We start from the raw sequence: 16,051 nt of genomic DNA, 5'->3' as shown, positions 1-16,051 counted from the left end.
GACAGGAGAGGCCAGAGGAGGGTCCACCCATGTTTTCTGGGAACAGGAAAGAGTTTTCCGTTCATCCAGAACCCTGGATGTCCTTCAGTCCAAAGTCACAGTCAAGGCTGGTGTCCGAATGAGTGAGTGTCCAGGCAGGGGTCGCCTGGCTTTATCAGAGGGCTGCTTCAGTAGGCACCTAGCTGTTCATGCTGGACCATCCCTGGAAGCCACGTGGTGCCTGAGAGAGGGCTGGGATCTCAGAAGTGCGGGTGTGAGGTCCCCCGTCCTCCATGCTGTGTGGCCTTGGGCAGGCCTGGCTCCCCCTCTGAGCCGTCATGATGACCTGCCTGAGGACCCAGCGGTGCTGAGGATACATGGACCGCCCCTCCTCCGGGCCCCGTCTTGACTCAGAAAGCGGGTGGGTTTGGGACAGGGTGGGGGGGTGAGGAGAACCGGCTTCATGCTGCGGCGGGCTCCTCGCACACACCGGGGGAGTCAGGGGGAGCTGGGCTGGGCCTCCATGCACCGTCCGCCTGGTGGGCACCTCGGCCACTCAGTTGGCGAGGGCCTTGGCCTCTGAGGACCAGCTGACAATGGGGAAAACCAGTCACCAGCCCCACAGACCACAGAGCAACATGCCTGAGCAGCCTGAGAAAAACATTTTATTAGCAACAGCTCCCCGCTGAGTCCTGGTTCTGCAGCAGAACAAGGGGGACCAGACCTCACACAAAGCTCCCAGGGCTGCCTGGTGCAGGGACCAAGCAGGCAGGCGCCCGACAGCTGTGCCCGGGTCCCAGGCCTGAAGGGCGGCCCGCACAGCAGGGAGAGCTGACTGAGGAGGGGTGGGGTGCAGGAACAGGTGTCAGGCGGACTCAGGGGCGCCCTGAGGACATGAGGCGTCGGGGAAAAGCTGAAAGGGAAGCCAGGGATGGCCCCACCAACCAAATGCACAGACGGCCCCAGGCCAACACATCCTCATCCCTGGGGGCCCACCCGCCCCTCCCTGGCTTTGACCCTCAGGTCAACCTGGCTGTGGCTGGGCGGGCCCCCCGGACCTCCCCTAGTGGTCCATCGCCGGGCGGGGAGGCCCTGGCCGTGCTGGGCGGTAGTAGCCCCCTGGGTCCAGAGCCTCGCACTCCCCTCCGCCGCCTCTAGCTCCTGCAGGCCCCTCTGGGAGCTCTTGGCAGGTTGGCGCCCCACCCCCGGAGTGGGTGGGGGTCAGCAGCTATGTGAGCAGGCCCCGCGTGAGCCTCAGCACGGCCTCGTAAGCCACGAACACAACCATGTTGACGGGGAAGGCACGGCAGCAGTTGAGCAGCAGCCCCTTGAAGAGCACGCGCGGCCCCTCCTCCCGAACGCTGGTCAGCACGCAGTGCAGGAGGCCGCGGTAGCGCTGGCGGCCCCGGCCGTCCGCCTGCAGGCGCGCCTTGATCACGTCCATGGGGGTGGCCACGGCCCAGGCCAACGCCCCGGCACAGCCACCGGCCACCAGCACGCCCGAGACATCTGCGGGGAGAGCGCATGGGCACCTCGGTTAGAAGCCGCACCGGGGAGACTGGGCAGGGTAGGACAGGCACCCGAGGCAGGGCCTCCTGGCCATGAGGGTGCCCTGGGCTCTTGCCACCCGTGTGACCTGTCCACCGCCACCCAGAGCAGGCCTGTTCTGACTCGTGTTGGGGGCCACGAGCATCCCACCTGGGGGCCCCGGGGCCAGCATGGCCTCAATCCGTCTCCTCTCCAGGCTGCAATGCCGGCTGGGCTGACCACCCAACTACATACCCTCACGTGCACCGTCCCAGGCCCCAGGCACCACCCCCCCGGCCCCCTGCTCACCTGGCCGGCTTTGGCCGGCGGGAGTCAGCCACTCACAGAGGATGGCGTACGAGAGGAAGTAGGTGGCGAAGGAGTGCCCGTCCCGGAAGAGCAGGGCCGAGCTGCCCTTGTAGAGGCCGCACAGCCCCTCCTCCCGGGCCACCGTGGCCAGGCAGTGCAGCGGCCCGCGGTACCTGGGCCCGGGCAGCGGACCCACGGAGGGCGCGGGGCAGGGGGGAGGCGCAGCCAAGGGCACCAAGGGCCCCGAGGCTGAGGGCCGCCGCTGCTGCACCTGCGTCTGCGTCTGCAGGCGGACCTTGGCCACCTCGGTGGGTGAGGTCAGGAACACCTAGGGGAGGGGGGCACAGTGAGGAGGCAGCGCCGCCTGGGAGCCCTGCCCCGGGGCTCCCTTAGCCTCCGCGGCCCACAGTGCTCTCCAAGGGAGCGTGAGCCCCGGGAAGCCCCGCGCTGGCCAACGGGCCACGGTGGGGCGGGCTCGAAGCCGGCTCTGCCCACCCGGCCGGAGCCAGCCCTTCCTTCAGCTGCACATCCCCTGCTGGCAGAGCACCCGCCACACAGTAGGTGTCGGGTCAGTGTGACTCCAGTTCATGACAGTACTCAGTCACACCATTCATCTGCTCATGACTGCCGCTGCTCAAGCGCTCAGTCATGTCCCACTCTGTGAGACCCCACGGACTGTAGCCCGCCAGGCTCCTCCGTCCATGGGATTCTCTAGGCAAGAATACTGGAGTGGGTTGCCATTTCCTCCTCCAGGGGATCTTCCTGACCCAGGGATCGACATATTAATGTGTTATTTAACTAATGTTAAGAGTAATGCAACCCTTAATGTGAACACTGACAATACTAACATATATGAATAACACAGGATCGTTTTACTCATACTATTGGCTGCCATCTCGTGGGTGCTCCCACCGGTTAGCCCCCCGGGCTGGGGGCTTCACATGTGTGACCTCAGCACACCTCTTACAGATGAAGAGACAGAAGCTCAGACAGGCCCCCTAGCCTGCCCTCAGTTACCGAGTCAGCTGCATCCTCAGCCACAGTACCCCCGCCTCCATCCACCTGTCCCCCGATTTGTGTCCCCCGGACTGCCTCACCCCTCCCCTACTCACGCGGACGAGGCCAGAGGCAAAGCCCGAGAGCGTGATGTCGGTCTTGGCGGGCTTGGCGTCCGCGCTGCCGTAGCGGACCCGGCAGATGTGCGCGAGGCAGTGGCGGTAGGTGCCGAAGGACACGGACGAGACCAGGGACACGGTGCACACGGGCAGCGAGAGGCCCCTGTAGAAGCCCCGCACCTGGCGACAGGGGCAGAGGCCCCGGGGCCCGAGTCAGGCCGGAGGCCCGGCCAGCGGTGGGGCAGGAGGGCCAGCTGCCCTTGGGGCCCCTGGACCAAGGAGCTGGCTCTCACCTCACCCCCCGCTGCGGGACCTCAGCAAGGCGGCCTCAGCTTCCTCAGCTGGACGACGGGGCTTGTGACGCCCCGGAGGCCAGGCCCGCCTGGGGCTGCTGGACGGTAGTGGTGCTGGATTAGCAGGTGGCCGCTGCTCTTTCTCGTTCGCTCCCCTCTGGCCAGCACCGACTCCCAAGTTCACTTTGGCAAGTGTCCCTGAGACCCCTCCTCCAGATGGGGCTCTGAGCTGGACCCCTGGTGACTCCACCCAGCATTCTTTGGAGGGGTGCCCCGCCTGGTGGGTCCTCCCCTGAGCTTTGAAGTCCCCAGATGCCCCCTCCAGACCCTCTCCTGGAGGCAGGACCTCACTCTGAGCGCCTCCTATGTGCCAGAACCCCAGCTCTCATCCTCAGAGGAATCGGGGGCCTGGTACATCTATTCCCACTTGGAAGGCTCGGAGAGGAGCTCAGGATTGCCAGGCTGGCTGCTGAGTGGCGGCCCCGGAGTCCACCCCCTGCCCATGACCCTGGCCCCAGACCTACCCGCTCTCGGTGATACGTGTCCCGGACGCAGTCCCAGATGCCCGTGTACTTGGCCTCTGTCTGGATCCTGACCTATGGGAGAAGTGGGCTTCAGGAAGGGGTGACTCCAGGCCTGGGGTGAGGTCGGCAGGCCCCGGGGAAGGGCAAGAGCCAATCCCTGATGGTCACAGCCATGCTGTGACCCCCTTCAAGGTGAGCGACCTGAGTCTCAGCAGGGAGAAAGGGGCGCTGATGGTCCTAAGTACACGAGGGGAGGTGGTGGGGAGAGACAGGGTCTGACCAGCAGGCTAGAAAATTCTGGCCATAGATGGGGACCCAAGCCCAGGCAGGGGCCTGGCAATGACCGTACCTTCACCGTGTCCAGGGGGTAGCCCACAGCAACACCGCAGACACCTGTCAGAAAACCAGGGGAGCCGGTGAGGGGAGCAGGAGACTGAGCTGCCTCAGTGAGAGGGGGGCCCTGACCACGCTCCTGCAGAGAGACCCCACCAGGCTCTTCTTGTCCACACCACATCTCAACAGAGCAGGAGTGTGACCCCCATTTTACAGATGAGGAAACTGAGGCTCAGAAGGGTAACGTGATGTCAGCCAGGCTGCCAGTGGTCTCTCCTTCTGAGTCTTGGCCCCCTGGACCCTCCTGAGAGGCAAGGGTGCTCCACGGCCTCCCCTCCAGCATCAAGTTCCGGAAGAACTGGCCCGTTTGCTGGGCCCTGTCTCCTAGCCAGGCCGAGCTCACGCTCAAGCCTCAGTCTGTGAAGGGTCTGTCTGCAAGCAGGAGGCCACTGCGCCTTGCAGCTGCGGGGGGTGATGGAGGGGCCACGGCCCAGGCAGAGGCTGGGGACGGAGAAAGCCCAGGGCACCAGGCCTCTGAGAGGGATTGCTGGAAGCACAAGTCTGCATGAAACAGAGTAGAACTCGAGGCTTCCGGGACCAGGGCTCTCCGCCTCCTGCCAAGAGGACAGGTGCCACCTTCCTTCGCTTTCTCCTCTCCTAACACCGGGGTCTCAAAGTCCAAGCCCCTGGCACTACCACACGGAAGACAGTGGGCAGGTCCCTGGGGTTTCATCCAGGAGGGGGGGGCTCATGAAGACCACCTGAAAACAGTAAGGTGTGGGGGGGCTGAGCCCTATTTATTACGTATCCCAAGACTCAGTAAATATGCACAAATGAAATAATAGTGACCGAACAAGTGAAGGAACAAAAAGAGTGAAGCCAAAAAATGACTCCCTGACTTGAGAATTACCTTCCTCGACCCTTATATATGGACTTCCCAGGTGGCTCAGTGGTAAAGAACAGGCGTGCCATGCAGGAGATGTGGCAGGAACCACGGGTTCAGTCCTTGCGTTGGAAAGGTCCCGTGGGGAAGAAAAAATGGCAACCCACTCCAGTATCCCTGGGAAATCCCATGGACAGAGGAGCCTGGCGGGCTACAGTCCATGGGGTTGCAAAAGGTCAGACACGACTGAAGGACTAAGCGCGCACGCAGGCACAACCCCTTACATATACCACCCCAGGCTCCTGCTCATCCATCAAAACCCTGCCACACCATCACCTCCTCTGTGGAGCCTTCCCTGACCCCCATACTCAGGGCTGCCCCCGAGCCAGAAAACACAGTGGTCACATGGCTGTCACAGGGCTCTGCTGCTATCCAGAACTCAAGTTCTTCAAGGAAAAGGCCCAGGTCTTCCTCCCCGTGTCCCAGAGCCAGGCACAGAGAGCAGGAACCCTTTCCACCCAGGCTTTCCCAGGGCCCTGGGGCAAAGATGTGGGACTCAGGAGCCCTTCCTGCTGTGCGATCCAGGGCAGGTCAAGCCCCGGCTCCTTAGGGGGCTGATGACCAGGAAAGCCTCAGGCCCGGCCCCCAGTGGGAACCTCAGACAGCCCACTGGTAAGGCCGGGGCCCGGGTCATTTCCATCTCAGCACTGCCCACCCCTTCTGAAGAGAACACCCCACGCTATTCCTAGAAGTATTGATGAGCAGTCCCTGCCGTTTCACAAGAGGACAGAGGTCAAGGGCGCCTCACCCAAAATAGCCTGTGTGAGCCTAGCTGGGAGGAGCAGATCCCCTTCCTGGATCCAGCTTTCACAACAGCCTCTCCAGAGGTGAAAACAGCCCAGCCAGGTGGGGACGGGCCCACGGGTGCATACAGCCAGGGAGCCAAGGGGGTGCCAGGCTCATCCAGGACCCTCCCCCACCACACCTCTGCCCTCGCAGTTGGTCCCCACCGTCCACCCTCTCCTGGAGCCTCTCATCCTATCCTTCTCCATGCGCATGGCTCCCAGCCTCCCCCTGGCCAGGCAGAGAGACCACCCACCCTCTGCACCCCTACCCCTGCCCGCCCCTCGGCCTCCAGGCCGAGTCCCCGGGCCAGAGTAGAGTCACCCCCACCCAGCTCCTCCTGGGCTCTGGGCCGCCTGCCCCGTCGTCTCCGGGGAAACTCCTCTCTTCTCCCAGCACCTGTGGCCCCCCCGCCAGGCACCGGCCACCTCCTGGAGGCTCAAACCTCGCTGCTGCCCTGGGACAGAGCGCCCCCTTCCAGCCCCCCAACCCCACCCAGTTCCCCCGGGAGCAACCGCCCCCTCTGAGGCCCCACGGTGCCCACTCTGACCTCCGATGGCTCCAGCAACAAAATCCATGGACAGCGCGGGTGGCGGGGAAGGCGCAGGGGTCAGGCTGCCTGAGAGGTCGGTCTGGTGCCACCACCAGGGTGGCTTCCGAAGCTGCCTGCAGGCTCCTCACAGACCTTAAATAACTGCGGTGGGGGCGGGGACAGGAAGCAGAGCCTACTGACCAGTGGCCCCAGGGGCAGAGGCCGTGCCAGGCCGCAGGCGGGTCAATGCCCACCTGGACTCCCTCCCACCTACCCCAAAGGACCCTTGTCCCAGTGCCCTCGGGATCCAGGTGTCGAGAAGTGTGTGAGAGGCCACGGGTGACGTCAGATTCAGAAAGTATGATCACTACTCCCACCGCCTGCAGGCCCGGGTTTCAGACCACCCCCTGGAAAGGCTCTGACGCCCCCCACCTCTCCAAACCCAAGCTCAGCCCTTATCCATCCCTGGGCCTCCCTGACTCCCCTGGAGTTGCTCCTGCCCGGGTAGCCATCAACGTTCCCTCACTTATTCATTCAATAAATACTCTCTGAGTTGAGGCTGCGCTCAGGCAGCCCAGTCCCATCCCCAGGGAGCTCCAGCTAGCAGGGAGGGAGTAGGGATGACGGGCCACCAATGACACAGCCTCAGGGAGGCTGGCCAGGGCCCTCCTGTGAGCAACCCAGCCACAGACCAAGGTCTCCACGTCCTTCGTATCACCCTGGGCCCCACTCCCCTTGCTGCTTCCACATCCATCTCTGTGTGCCCAGGGCTCCAGCCAGATCCAACTCTGAGTCCCCAGCACCCAGCACGGACCCAGCTCTGAGCAGGGCTTGCTGAGGAAGGGGACCAGGGGCCAGGGCTCCCGACCTTGCCTCCAACCAAATCAGGGCGCTCCTAAAGGGGAAGCCACTCCAGTGAGAGGCTGGACACTGGGAACCACTGTAAAGGATGGTGACCTCTCACTGGCTGTGCCCTTGCTTTAGTTAACCAAGCCCTCTTCCTTCACCATCTCAGGGTGTCCTCGTCACAGCCCCAGGAGGAGGCAGAGCTGATGGTCCCATTTTACAGATGGAGCCACTGAGGCCCAGAAAAAGGACTCATCCAGGGCCACGCAGGCAGCAGGGCCGGATTTGATCACCGGATACTTACCCAACCAGATGCTCTCTGATGCTGCGGGCCAGGCCCTGAGACCCATGGGCCCTGCCCTCATGACTCTCACCCCCCATATGACACCAGAACGCAGCCCTTCACGGACACTGAAGTTTAAGGAGGCTGTGTACTTGCCCAGGGAACATGGTGCGTGTTTTGCCAACCTGGAAGCTGGCAGGAGTGGGAGAGGTGTTGGCACGGCAGCACCCAGGCAGCCCCCTCTAGGCAGCCCTGGGGCAGGGGTTGTGTGTGGACCGCAGGCTGACCCTGAGCAGGTCACACTGACAGAGGGGGATCCCCACCTCCTGCCCAGGTGTTTGTGGGGTGGGTGGGGGACACAGACTGGCAGTGGCCGCTGCCACGACAGAGGACAAAGGGCAAGAGGCAGCCTGTCCAAGGCCGGTCCTGAGGCCAACCTTGACCTTTAGAGAGATGCAGGCCAGCATCCTGTTAGGAGCCAGGCCGCCGCCCTCAGATCCCAGCCCCGAGACCTCGGGCAAGCCCTCGACTCCTCCGTACCCCAGTCTCTGCCTCCACGAGAGGAGGACGGCACCCGCGTCGCGTCGGAGACCACTCGGGCACGCTCCGGGTGTGTCCCCGGGGGAGTGGCCAGCCAAGCATGCAGGCTGCGTTAGTAGGAGTGCAGGTTCCCGAAGCAGGGAGTGGACAGGCCTGTTCTGAGCAGGCCACATCCAGCTGGGACGCTACACTGCGGAGGCCAGTCCTTCGGACGGTGAGGGAACTTGAGGCATGCGGTCTAACTGAAGAAACAGGGAGAGGTCGAGTTCCATGTTTCCTGCAGTGTCGGCCCTGGGCACCCGAGCCAGAGCCCAGGAACCGCCCTGGGTACCTTTCCTCCTGCACCCTGCATCCTGTGAGGCACCCAGTCCTGAGGGCAACCCCTTGACGTTCACATTCAGATCCACTCCCTCTATCCACCTCCACAGCCCCCAGCTTGGTCTCCTGACAGCCCACCCTGCCCATGCCCCCCACCATCTCCCCCAACCATCCCCCCAACCATCCCCCAACCACCCCCCAACTACCCCCCAACCATCGCCCCGCCCATCCCTCCCACCCACGCCACAAACATGTCGTGCCTACTGCATGCCACATCCTAGGCACCGGGCCACTTCAGTGAACACAGCAGTAAACACAGGCAAAAGTCCCTTCCCTGTGGATCTTATGATCCAGGGGAGGAGACAGACAACCAACACAAAAAATAATCTAAACAATGAGTCTGCCAGAGAGCACTCTGTGCCAATGAGAGTTGGAGCAGGAAGGGTTGGGATGGGGGTGTGAGGGCAGCCCTAGAGGTGGCATTTCAGATGAACGTGCTTTCTCGGTCACTGTCGCCAAGTTTCACGCACCCTTTGCCTCCTGAACAAACATGCCCAAACTACCCTTCGCCGCAGCAGAAACAGAAAACCTGCCGCCTCACTGTAGAGGCTGCCCCGTGCAGGTCTGAACACGCCCCCAGCCAGCTCCGAGCTGCATCTGTCTCTGAGACCATCGTGCCCGGCCCGTGGTGGGCACCCTGGGGAGAGTGGATGAATAAATGCGTGAGAAAAATGAGTCAGTGAGTGGATTGGTGGATGGACGGATGATGGTCAGAACGACTGACAGACGGAAGGACAGACAGATGGATCGAAACGTGGGTGGATGGGTGGGTAGATGCTGGATGATGGTTGGACAGACAGATGGATGAACCCGGGGCAGGGCCATCTGCTCGCACCTGACCCAGGACACAGCAAGGAAGCCCCCTGGTGGCAGGTGGGGGTTTGGGCTCAGGAGGAGTTGTGGCTCACCCCCCCCCCGTACGGTTTGGGGGAGACAACAGGAGGCCGTTTCAGCCTGGATTTGGCTCCTGGCTCCACCCCTCCCAGCTGTGTGACCTTGGGCCAGTGGTGTGACCTTTCTGAGTCTTGCATGCTTGGCAGGAGTCAGAGCCCAGGGCACCCGCTGGGGCCACTCCGAAGGGTCACTGTTGAAGCTGCAAGGTCGGCTTTTGGCTTTCGGCTTCCTCCTCCAACAGCGGGGCCTCACCCCGCGCGGCCCCAGGAGGCCCAAGCGAGGAATTCTGAGCCATCCTGTAGGGGGCGACAGACACGGCACAGACACCAGGGGCCCCCGGGACAAGGGGAAGTGGGGCGCAGGCCTCACCGGACATGGTGGCGGGGGTTGGGGGGGAGCTGCAGGCCGAGGTGCAGGGGAGGAACCTGATATCCTAAAAGGCGTGCTTACGCTTTATAACAAGAGGGATAACTTCAAGTTACTAACAAGACATCCAGACCAAAGATACGCAGCCAGCATCAAGGCGAAGGCCCCGCCTCCCGGCAGGACACAGACAGACACCTCTGTTTTCACTATTTTGTCACTTGCTGCCTTTCCTTCTTAACCCCTCTGGGACGCCGTGCACCCGGGGACTCACTCCTCCTGCGCGTCCACGGTGCCCATGGGGTGGACCAGGAGGCTGAGCCAGGCGCCTGGGCATGGCCCTCACCCTGAGGGGCTCTCTGTGAGGTCCCCTGGGGCCTTAGTGTCCTTGTCTGTAAAATGGCAGCTCTGTTGCCGTCCACCCGTAAGGCTCTGGGAGGACTAAAGGGTCAGCAGGCCCTAGGCTCCTGGAGCCAAACCTGTAGCTCTGAGTATCACCGTTATGGGATTTCGTGGGAGGCCCAGGGGTTAAGACTCCCTACACAGGGGGGGCACAGATTCGATCCCTGTTTGGGAAACGAACATCCCACAAGCCGCACGGCGCAACCGAAATAAAAGAATAAATATCACTGTTACCGTGTAACTTGCGGGTGATGTCAAGGACAGGCACGTGGGATACGCCTGTAAAATACAGAAAGTGCTCCAGGAGTTATGCTTTGAGGTCTTTGTGTTTCAGTGGGTACGTTCTCAGAGGGGAGTTCGCTGGGTCAAACCCCCCTGAATGATTCACATCTGTTTATTTCTTTTTGGCTGGCCTGGGTCTTTGCTGTTGAGCCCAGGCTTTCTCTAGTTGCGGCCTAGTGGGGGGACTCTCCCTGTGGTGTCTTTCCATTGCGGCGGCTCCTCTTGTTGCGGGGCAGCGGCTGCAGGTGCACAGGCTCCGTAGGTGCGGCTCACAGGCTTACTGCCCTGCGGCACGCGGGATCTTCCTGGACCAGGAACCTAACTCGTGTCCCCTGCGTTGGCAGGCAGATTCTTAACCACCAGACCACCAGTAAATCCACCTGAACTATTTTTACCTATCATGCACTTTGCCATTTTGGCAGGATTTGGAAGGGCAGGGATGGGGGCAGTGGGACTTCCAGGCAATGAGTCCAGAGTGGGACACTGGGCCAGCTCCAGAGATGGGCATTTCCAGAAAATGAGGCTCCTTGGCAAGACTTGGATGAGTTCAGGAGACTCCGGAGTCACCTGGCTCACTCTGTGACACTCTAAGCCTCCGTCTCTTCATCTGTAAAATGGGACAGGAGACAAATTTGTACGCTCAGGGGCTTGGTGCCTGCCACGCTCTGCCTGCATCTCACAACACCCCGCTGGGTGCTGCAGACCACACAGCCACAGGCGGGAGCTGAGGCTGCACCCACCTTGCGGTGGGGGAGCATCTCTAGGGTGTAACTGGTTTGCAGGGAGGATGACCCCCCACCTCAGACCTCCGAGACACCTTGGCCTCCCTCTGACATCCTGAGGGGTTAGGGCCCTGGCTCCCAGGGTCTCAGGGTTGCAGAGCATACAACAGGGCGTCCCCAGCCTGTGCCTCCACTGGGGCAACGGGGCCAACAGGAAGGGCTGCCCTCAGCTCCCCGCCCCATGCCCCCCAGGAGCGGTATTTTCATGTCTGAGCTCAGCACAGAGCTCCAGGCCCCTGGAGCCACCCCCGTGTGACAGACGAGGACACCGCGGCCAGAGAGCAAGAGTGACAATTAGGGGAAGACCTGGAATTTGAGCGCTGCCGCGGGGGACGCTGATTAACATGACCCTGAGACTCAGTTTTCCTATCTGCAAACAGGGACGACAGCCACCTGAAGCAGGGCTAACGAAGGTAAGGACTGTGAAGGCTCCCCAGCACTGGTCATCAGACGGAGCAGAAGCGACCCTTGGAGTGCCAGCCAGCAGCTTCAGGCCTGAGCCAGCAGCCTCAGGCCTGGGCCAGTGGTCAGGTGCCTCCAGCCCTGCCCTGTCCCCACCCACTCCCTGGCCCATCTCTTCCGTTCCCAGATGCCCAAGCCGTAACCTAAGCCCTTCTGGTCACTTCGTGCAGCCCCTCCTGTTTTCCAGGCCCCTGTGACCCCTTAGCGATGCACAGGAGGCATTCCTGGGGCCCACTGGCTGGGAGGTTCTCTCCAGGACAAGGTAACCTCTGACACCACGAGATCCAAGGCCCCGGAGGGTGGAATTGAGGAATGAGGCTCTCGTCAAGGCAGGGCCTGAGGCCTATCAGATCTGCTGATCTGGGAAGGGAAGCTATTGACCGCTGTCAATAATTCATTCCTTCATTCCAGCGCACACCTTCTTGTGCAAAGCCCACGCAGGCATCCAACAATGATTCAGAGGCTTGCCCAGCCTCCCTGCAGCCCTGGCCTGCCTGGGGAGCACATGCCTTCTCTGGTACTGCCTGAGAAATCGGGGAAGCCTCTGACACCAAACATTCATGTCTCACAAGTTCTGCGGGTCGGGACTCGGGACCAGCATAGACGTGTGGCTCTGGTTCAGGGTCTCTCATGCTGAGGCCATCTGAAGCCATCTGGGGGGCTGGAGGAACCCCCCGTCCAGAGTGACGCACTCACAGGGCTGTTGGCCGGAGGCCTCAGTTCCTGGCCTCATGAACCTCCCCACGGGACTGCCCGCATGTCTGCACAAGAGGCCCAACGTCCCCCGCAGTCGGGGGTCCCAGAGACAGCATGGTGCAGCCATGGTGTTCCTGAAGGGGGAGACCCCAATCACAGGCAGAACTGGAGTGCCCGCCGGGGGATGGGGGGCCGTTCCCAGCATGGCCAAGACCCGCAGGCGGGCAGCACCAGGTAAGGCTGAGAAGTAGATTGTCGGGACTGGGGGAGGCGCCTGGAACACCCCAGCTGGAGCATGTGGACACGGCTCATTGGTGCGGGCACGGCACGTCCAGCGGAAGCAGTGGCTGGGTGGGGCAGAGGCTGGGGAAGGATGGGAGGCTGGGACAAAGTGTCACGGAGCCAGCTGGGAAGCAAAGGCAGGCACTTCTTTTTTATTTTTATTCTTTTTGCTACACCGTGCAGCATGCAGAATCTTAGTTCCCTGACCAGGGATGGAACCTGGCACACTTTAACAGGAAGTGCCTGAGGGCAGGCTCACGGGGGACCAACCCCCACACACACGCCCACCCCCAGCAACAACAGACGCTCAAAGGGGTGGCAGAGGCCTGCCTTTGACCCTCCCTTTGGACAGCAAGGCCCCGAAAGGGCTTCATCTGGGAGGTGAGCCTAACCCCCCCCGACCCCCGCCAGGGGCAAGGCACGGGAGCCAAGAGTCATGCACCCAAGGGGGCCAAAGATGGGGCTGTGGTGGGGGCTCCAGGGGGCAGAGCCCAAAAGAACAGGACGGGAGATCGTGGCGTGGGCAGAGGTGTCCATGCCCCCTGCTGGGCCGCGGATGCCTGCCCGAGGCTGGGCCATCAGGAAGCCACAGGAGGAAGGAGGAACACAGAGCTAGCGAAGGCCTGTCCCACCAGAGGGGTTCTGGGAGGGGAAGCTTGGGCTTGGGTTCCAAGAACCACAGCGGGCTCCTGAGTTCCAGGAGGCCCTTCTCTCAGCCCTTTCTCTGTCCCCTCCAGCGCTCCCCAGGGTACCCGCCTGCCATCCCAACACACATTCCCTGCCCGGGGCAGCGCCCCGCCCACTCCCTCCCCACTGCCAACTGCACCCACAGGCCTCACCCTGCTGCCCCGACCCTGGCCCCAGGCAGGGGCACACTGCCCTCCTCCGGCCACTGCCCTGGGTGCCCACTCACGCTGCCCGACAGCCCTGGACCATCTGCTGGTCCAGCCATCCCCCCACCATGACAGCGGGTGCCCCCAGAGGGCACTGCCCTAGGCCTGTCCGCCACCTCACCCCGCGCTGACCCAGGGGCCTGACTCCATGAGGCCCGTGGGCAGCAAGCACACCCCATGTCCGCGCTTGGCCGAGCCCCTCTGCCCTGACCAGTCGAGCCAACCCCAGCTGGGGTCCACCTCTGTGGCTTTCCGGGTCTGGGGCACCCCTGGGCTGATCCCTTTAACTCTATTTTTACACCAGAAGCACTTGCCGCATCTATTTATATCACGCTCCTTCTTGAGTTTCTGGTCATATCTCCATCTGGCCAGAGCCTCCCTCGCTTCGGCATCTCGGTCCACCCCCTCCACGGCCAAGTGGGTGCCAAGCGAGCGGAGGCCACATCCGCCCTGGGGACTCAGCCCCGGGACCACGGTGACTGTGTCCAACTGAACGAAGGTGCCAGAAACCCGTACGGCGTGGTGGCCCCTCTGGGGCTGACGAAACTCAACTGAGAGACATGAACTCTGTAAAATCCACCCAATAGGAGAGTGCTGAGCATCTCAGACTCAGGAGGGGCCACCAGGACAGGGACTGGCTGTCCCCAAGTGGTCTCAGGCCCTCTCCCCTTTGAGGCACAGAGCCAACTCACTCACCAGGGAGGCTGAGTTACTCCCAAAGTGGACCGGACCTGAGGCCGGAGGGACATCCAGATGGAAGACGTTTATCCGCGGGGAGAAAGACCCGTGGGGCAGAGCCAGCTCATCAGCACCCAGTGCTGGGTCCAGGTGGACCCTCTGGCACAAAGCCACCCCCATCCCACCCCACCGTGTTCCTTGCAGGGTCTTCCACGCAGCCAGGAGGGGTGCAAGTGGAGACTGGAAAGCAAAACTGAGCCAGAGATCCCTGAACCTGTCCTGGGAGATGGTCTCCATCCCTGAAGAGGCTGGTTTCAACGCAGGTTTTACCCCTACCTGCTCCCTGAGGCCAAGGTGGGGCCTTGAAATCTGCACTTTTAGCTTGTCCTGGGAGATGCCAATTCCAGAGGTCTGGGGGGACCCGTGGCCACAGGGCAGGACAGTCCAGAGCCCAGGTCCCCTCACCCAAGGGTGCCTGCTCACCCCCTGCTGTGTGCCAGGCCAAGTTTAGTGTTACTTAAAGATGATAAGGTCCCTGCCCTGGTGGAGCAAACATTCGAGAGGAAGAGAGGTGTTAAACATTTAGAGGAACATGCAAAGTCATCCTAGGAGCTGGGGCAGAACAGGGCATGGGGTGGGGTGGGGGGCTCCGCAGCCAAGCCCCTTTTGAGGAGCTGAGAGTTGAGCGGGGCCTTGAGCCCTGGAGAGGACTATACCAGGCAGGGAGGAGGAGCGCACCTCGCCCCCACCCCGGCTCGGGGACACAGCCAATTCAAAGGCCCTGGGGCAGAATGAGCTTGCAGTTGTAAGGATTCGGCCAGGTACCTCGGGCTCTGAGCCTGGGTTTTATTCCAAGTGGGGGGTGTGGGAGGCAGTTAGCAGCCCCACCCTCCCCACCGGTCTGTGCCCAGGAGCTTTGGAACCTGTTCCAGTGGCTCCCATCCTAAAACTACACCTGCCCTGGCTCCCAGGCCCACCCTGCACACCCTCCAGCTGAGCCCAACTCCCCACAAGGTCTACAGTCCACCCCCTATGCCACAGGCCCTGAGACATCTCAAGCTCCAGCCTTGCTCCCCACCCAACCCCGGGGGCCAAATAGCCTCCCACCACTGAATTCAACAGATTCCAGGGTGAGAGACTGCTGTTATTAATTTTCCCACACCCAATCTGTCTTGTGTCAGGAATTACAAACGCCCTGCAAGACAAAATCTCTGCCACACACTCTCAGTGACCTGGCCTGTCCCCTGGTGCCCCGTGGCACGTTTCCCCTCCCTTCTGTCCCCTACTGCTCTGGCCTTGGGCCCCTCCCACTTCTTAAAGGCTGGGGTCTGAGTCCCCCTGCAAGGCAGCCTCTCCAGGAAGGGTGGGAGGGACCCGGGGCCCTGTGGAACCTAAGAAGTTTGAAAAAGCACAGACTGTTGTAATCTCAGGAAATGAAGCAGAACAGATATGGACCCCAGCAGCTGATGTAATGACGCAGGCCCATTGCCTACAAACTCATTTCCTTGGCTAAGGCGTCTTCACTTCTTTCCGGTCTCCCTGCCAGCTGCGTGGGAGGCCCTGGAGGCCAGGGAGGTGGGTCTGCCCTGTGCCCACTCCAGGTGCAGAGCACCACCCAAGTGAATGATTCTCAAGCAGCAGGAATCACTTTTTTTTAAATGCATGATTCTTTTTTTTTAAAAAATGTTACTTTGTGGCATCAGGTCCTAGTTGCAACTCTCGGGATCTTTCTTTGAGGCACACGGACTCTCTAATTGCAGCGTGCCAACTTGCTTGCCCTGCGGCAGGTGGGCTCTTAGTTCCCCCATCAGGGATCGAACCTGTGTCCCCTGGGTCACAAGGTGGATCCCTAACTACTGGAACCACCAAGAAGTCCTTGCATGATTCTTTAGGGAGGGACGGCTTTCAGTTGTTTAGTAAGCCAGTAGTATG

At 61.8% G+C, this 16,051-nt stretch overlaps 1 protein-coding gene across 1 annotated transcript; it reads right to left on the bottom strand.

Moving 5' to 3' along the window:
* Positions 1 to 1,207: 1,207 nt before the first annotated feature.
* SLC25A47 (solute carrier family 25 member 47) lies at positions 1,208 to 7,549 on the bottom strand. The gene is made up of 6 exons (XM_055555904.1): positions 7,489 to 7,549; positions 4,097 to 4,140; positions 3,748 to 3,819; positions 2,928 to 3,110; positions 1,816 to 2,143; positions 1,208 to 1,488 (listed from the first exon to the last, which is right to left on the bottom strand). The coding sequence occupies exons 1-6, from the start codon at positions 7,547 to 7,549 to the stop codon at positions 1,208 to 1,210; spliced, it is 969 nt and encodes a 322-aa protein (XP_055411879.1).
* Positions 7,550 to 16,051: the final 8,502 nt, after the last annotated feature.

This window comes from Bubalus kerabau, chromosome 19 (genome assembly GCF_029407905.1).
Source record: "Bubalus kerabau isolate K-KA32 ecotype Philippines breed swamp buffalo chromosome 19, PCC_UOA_SB_1v2, whole genome shotgun sequence".
NCBI classification, from domain to species: domain Eukaryota; kingdom Metazoa; phylum Chordata; class Mammalia; order Artiodactyla; family Bovidae; genus Bubalus; species Bubalus kerabau.
The sequence above is the reverse complement of the archived record's forward strand: the minus strand, read 5'-3'. Positions and strand labels throughout refer to the sequence as shown.

Coding starts and splice junctions, on each gene's coding strand:
- SLC25A47 (XM_055555904.1), bottom strand. CDS start 7,549: ATGAGGGCAGGGCCCATGGGTCTCAGGGCCTGGCCCGCAGCATCAGAG. Junction 4,141..7,488: donor ATCAGAGAGCATCTGGTTGG/GTAAGTATCCGG, acceptor GTTTTCTGACAG/GTGTCTGCGGTGTTGCTGTG. Junction 1,489..1,815: donor CGCCGGCCAAAGCCGGCCAG/GTGAGCAGGGGG, acceptor CTCTCCCCGCAG/ATGTCTCGGGCGTGCTGGTG.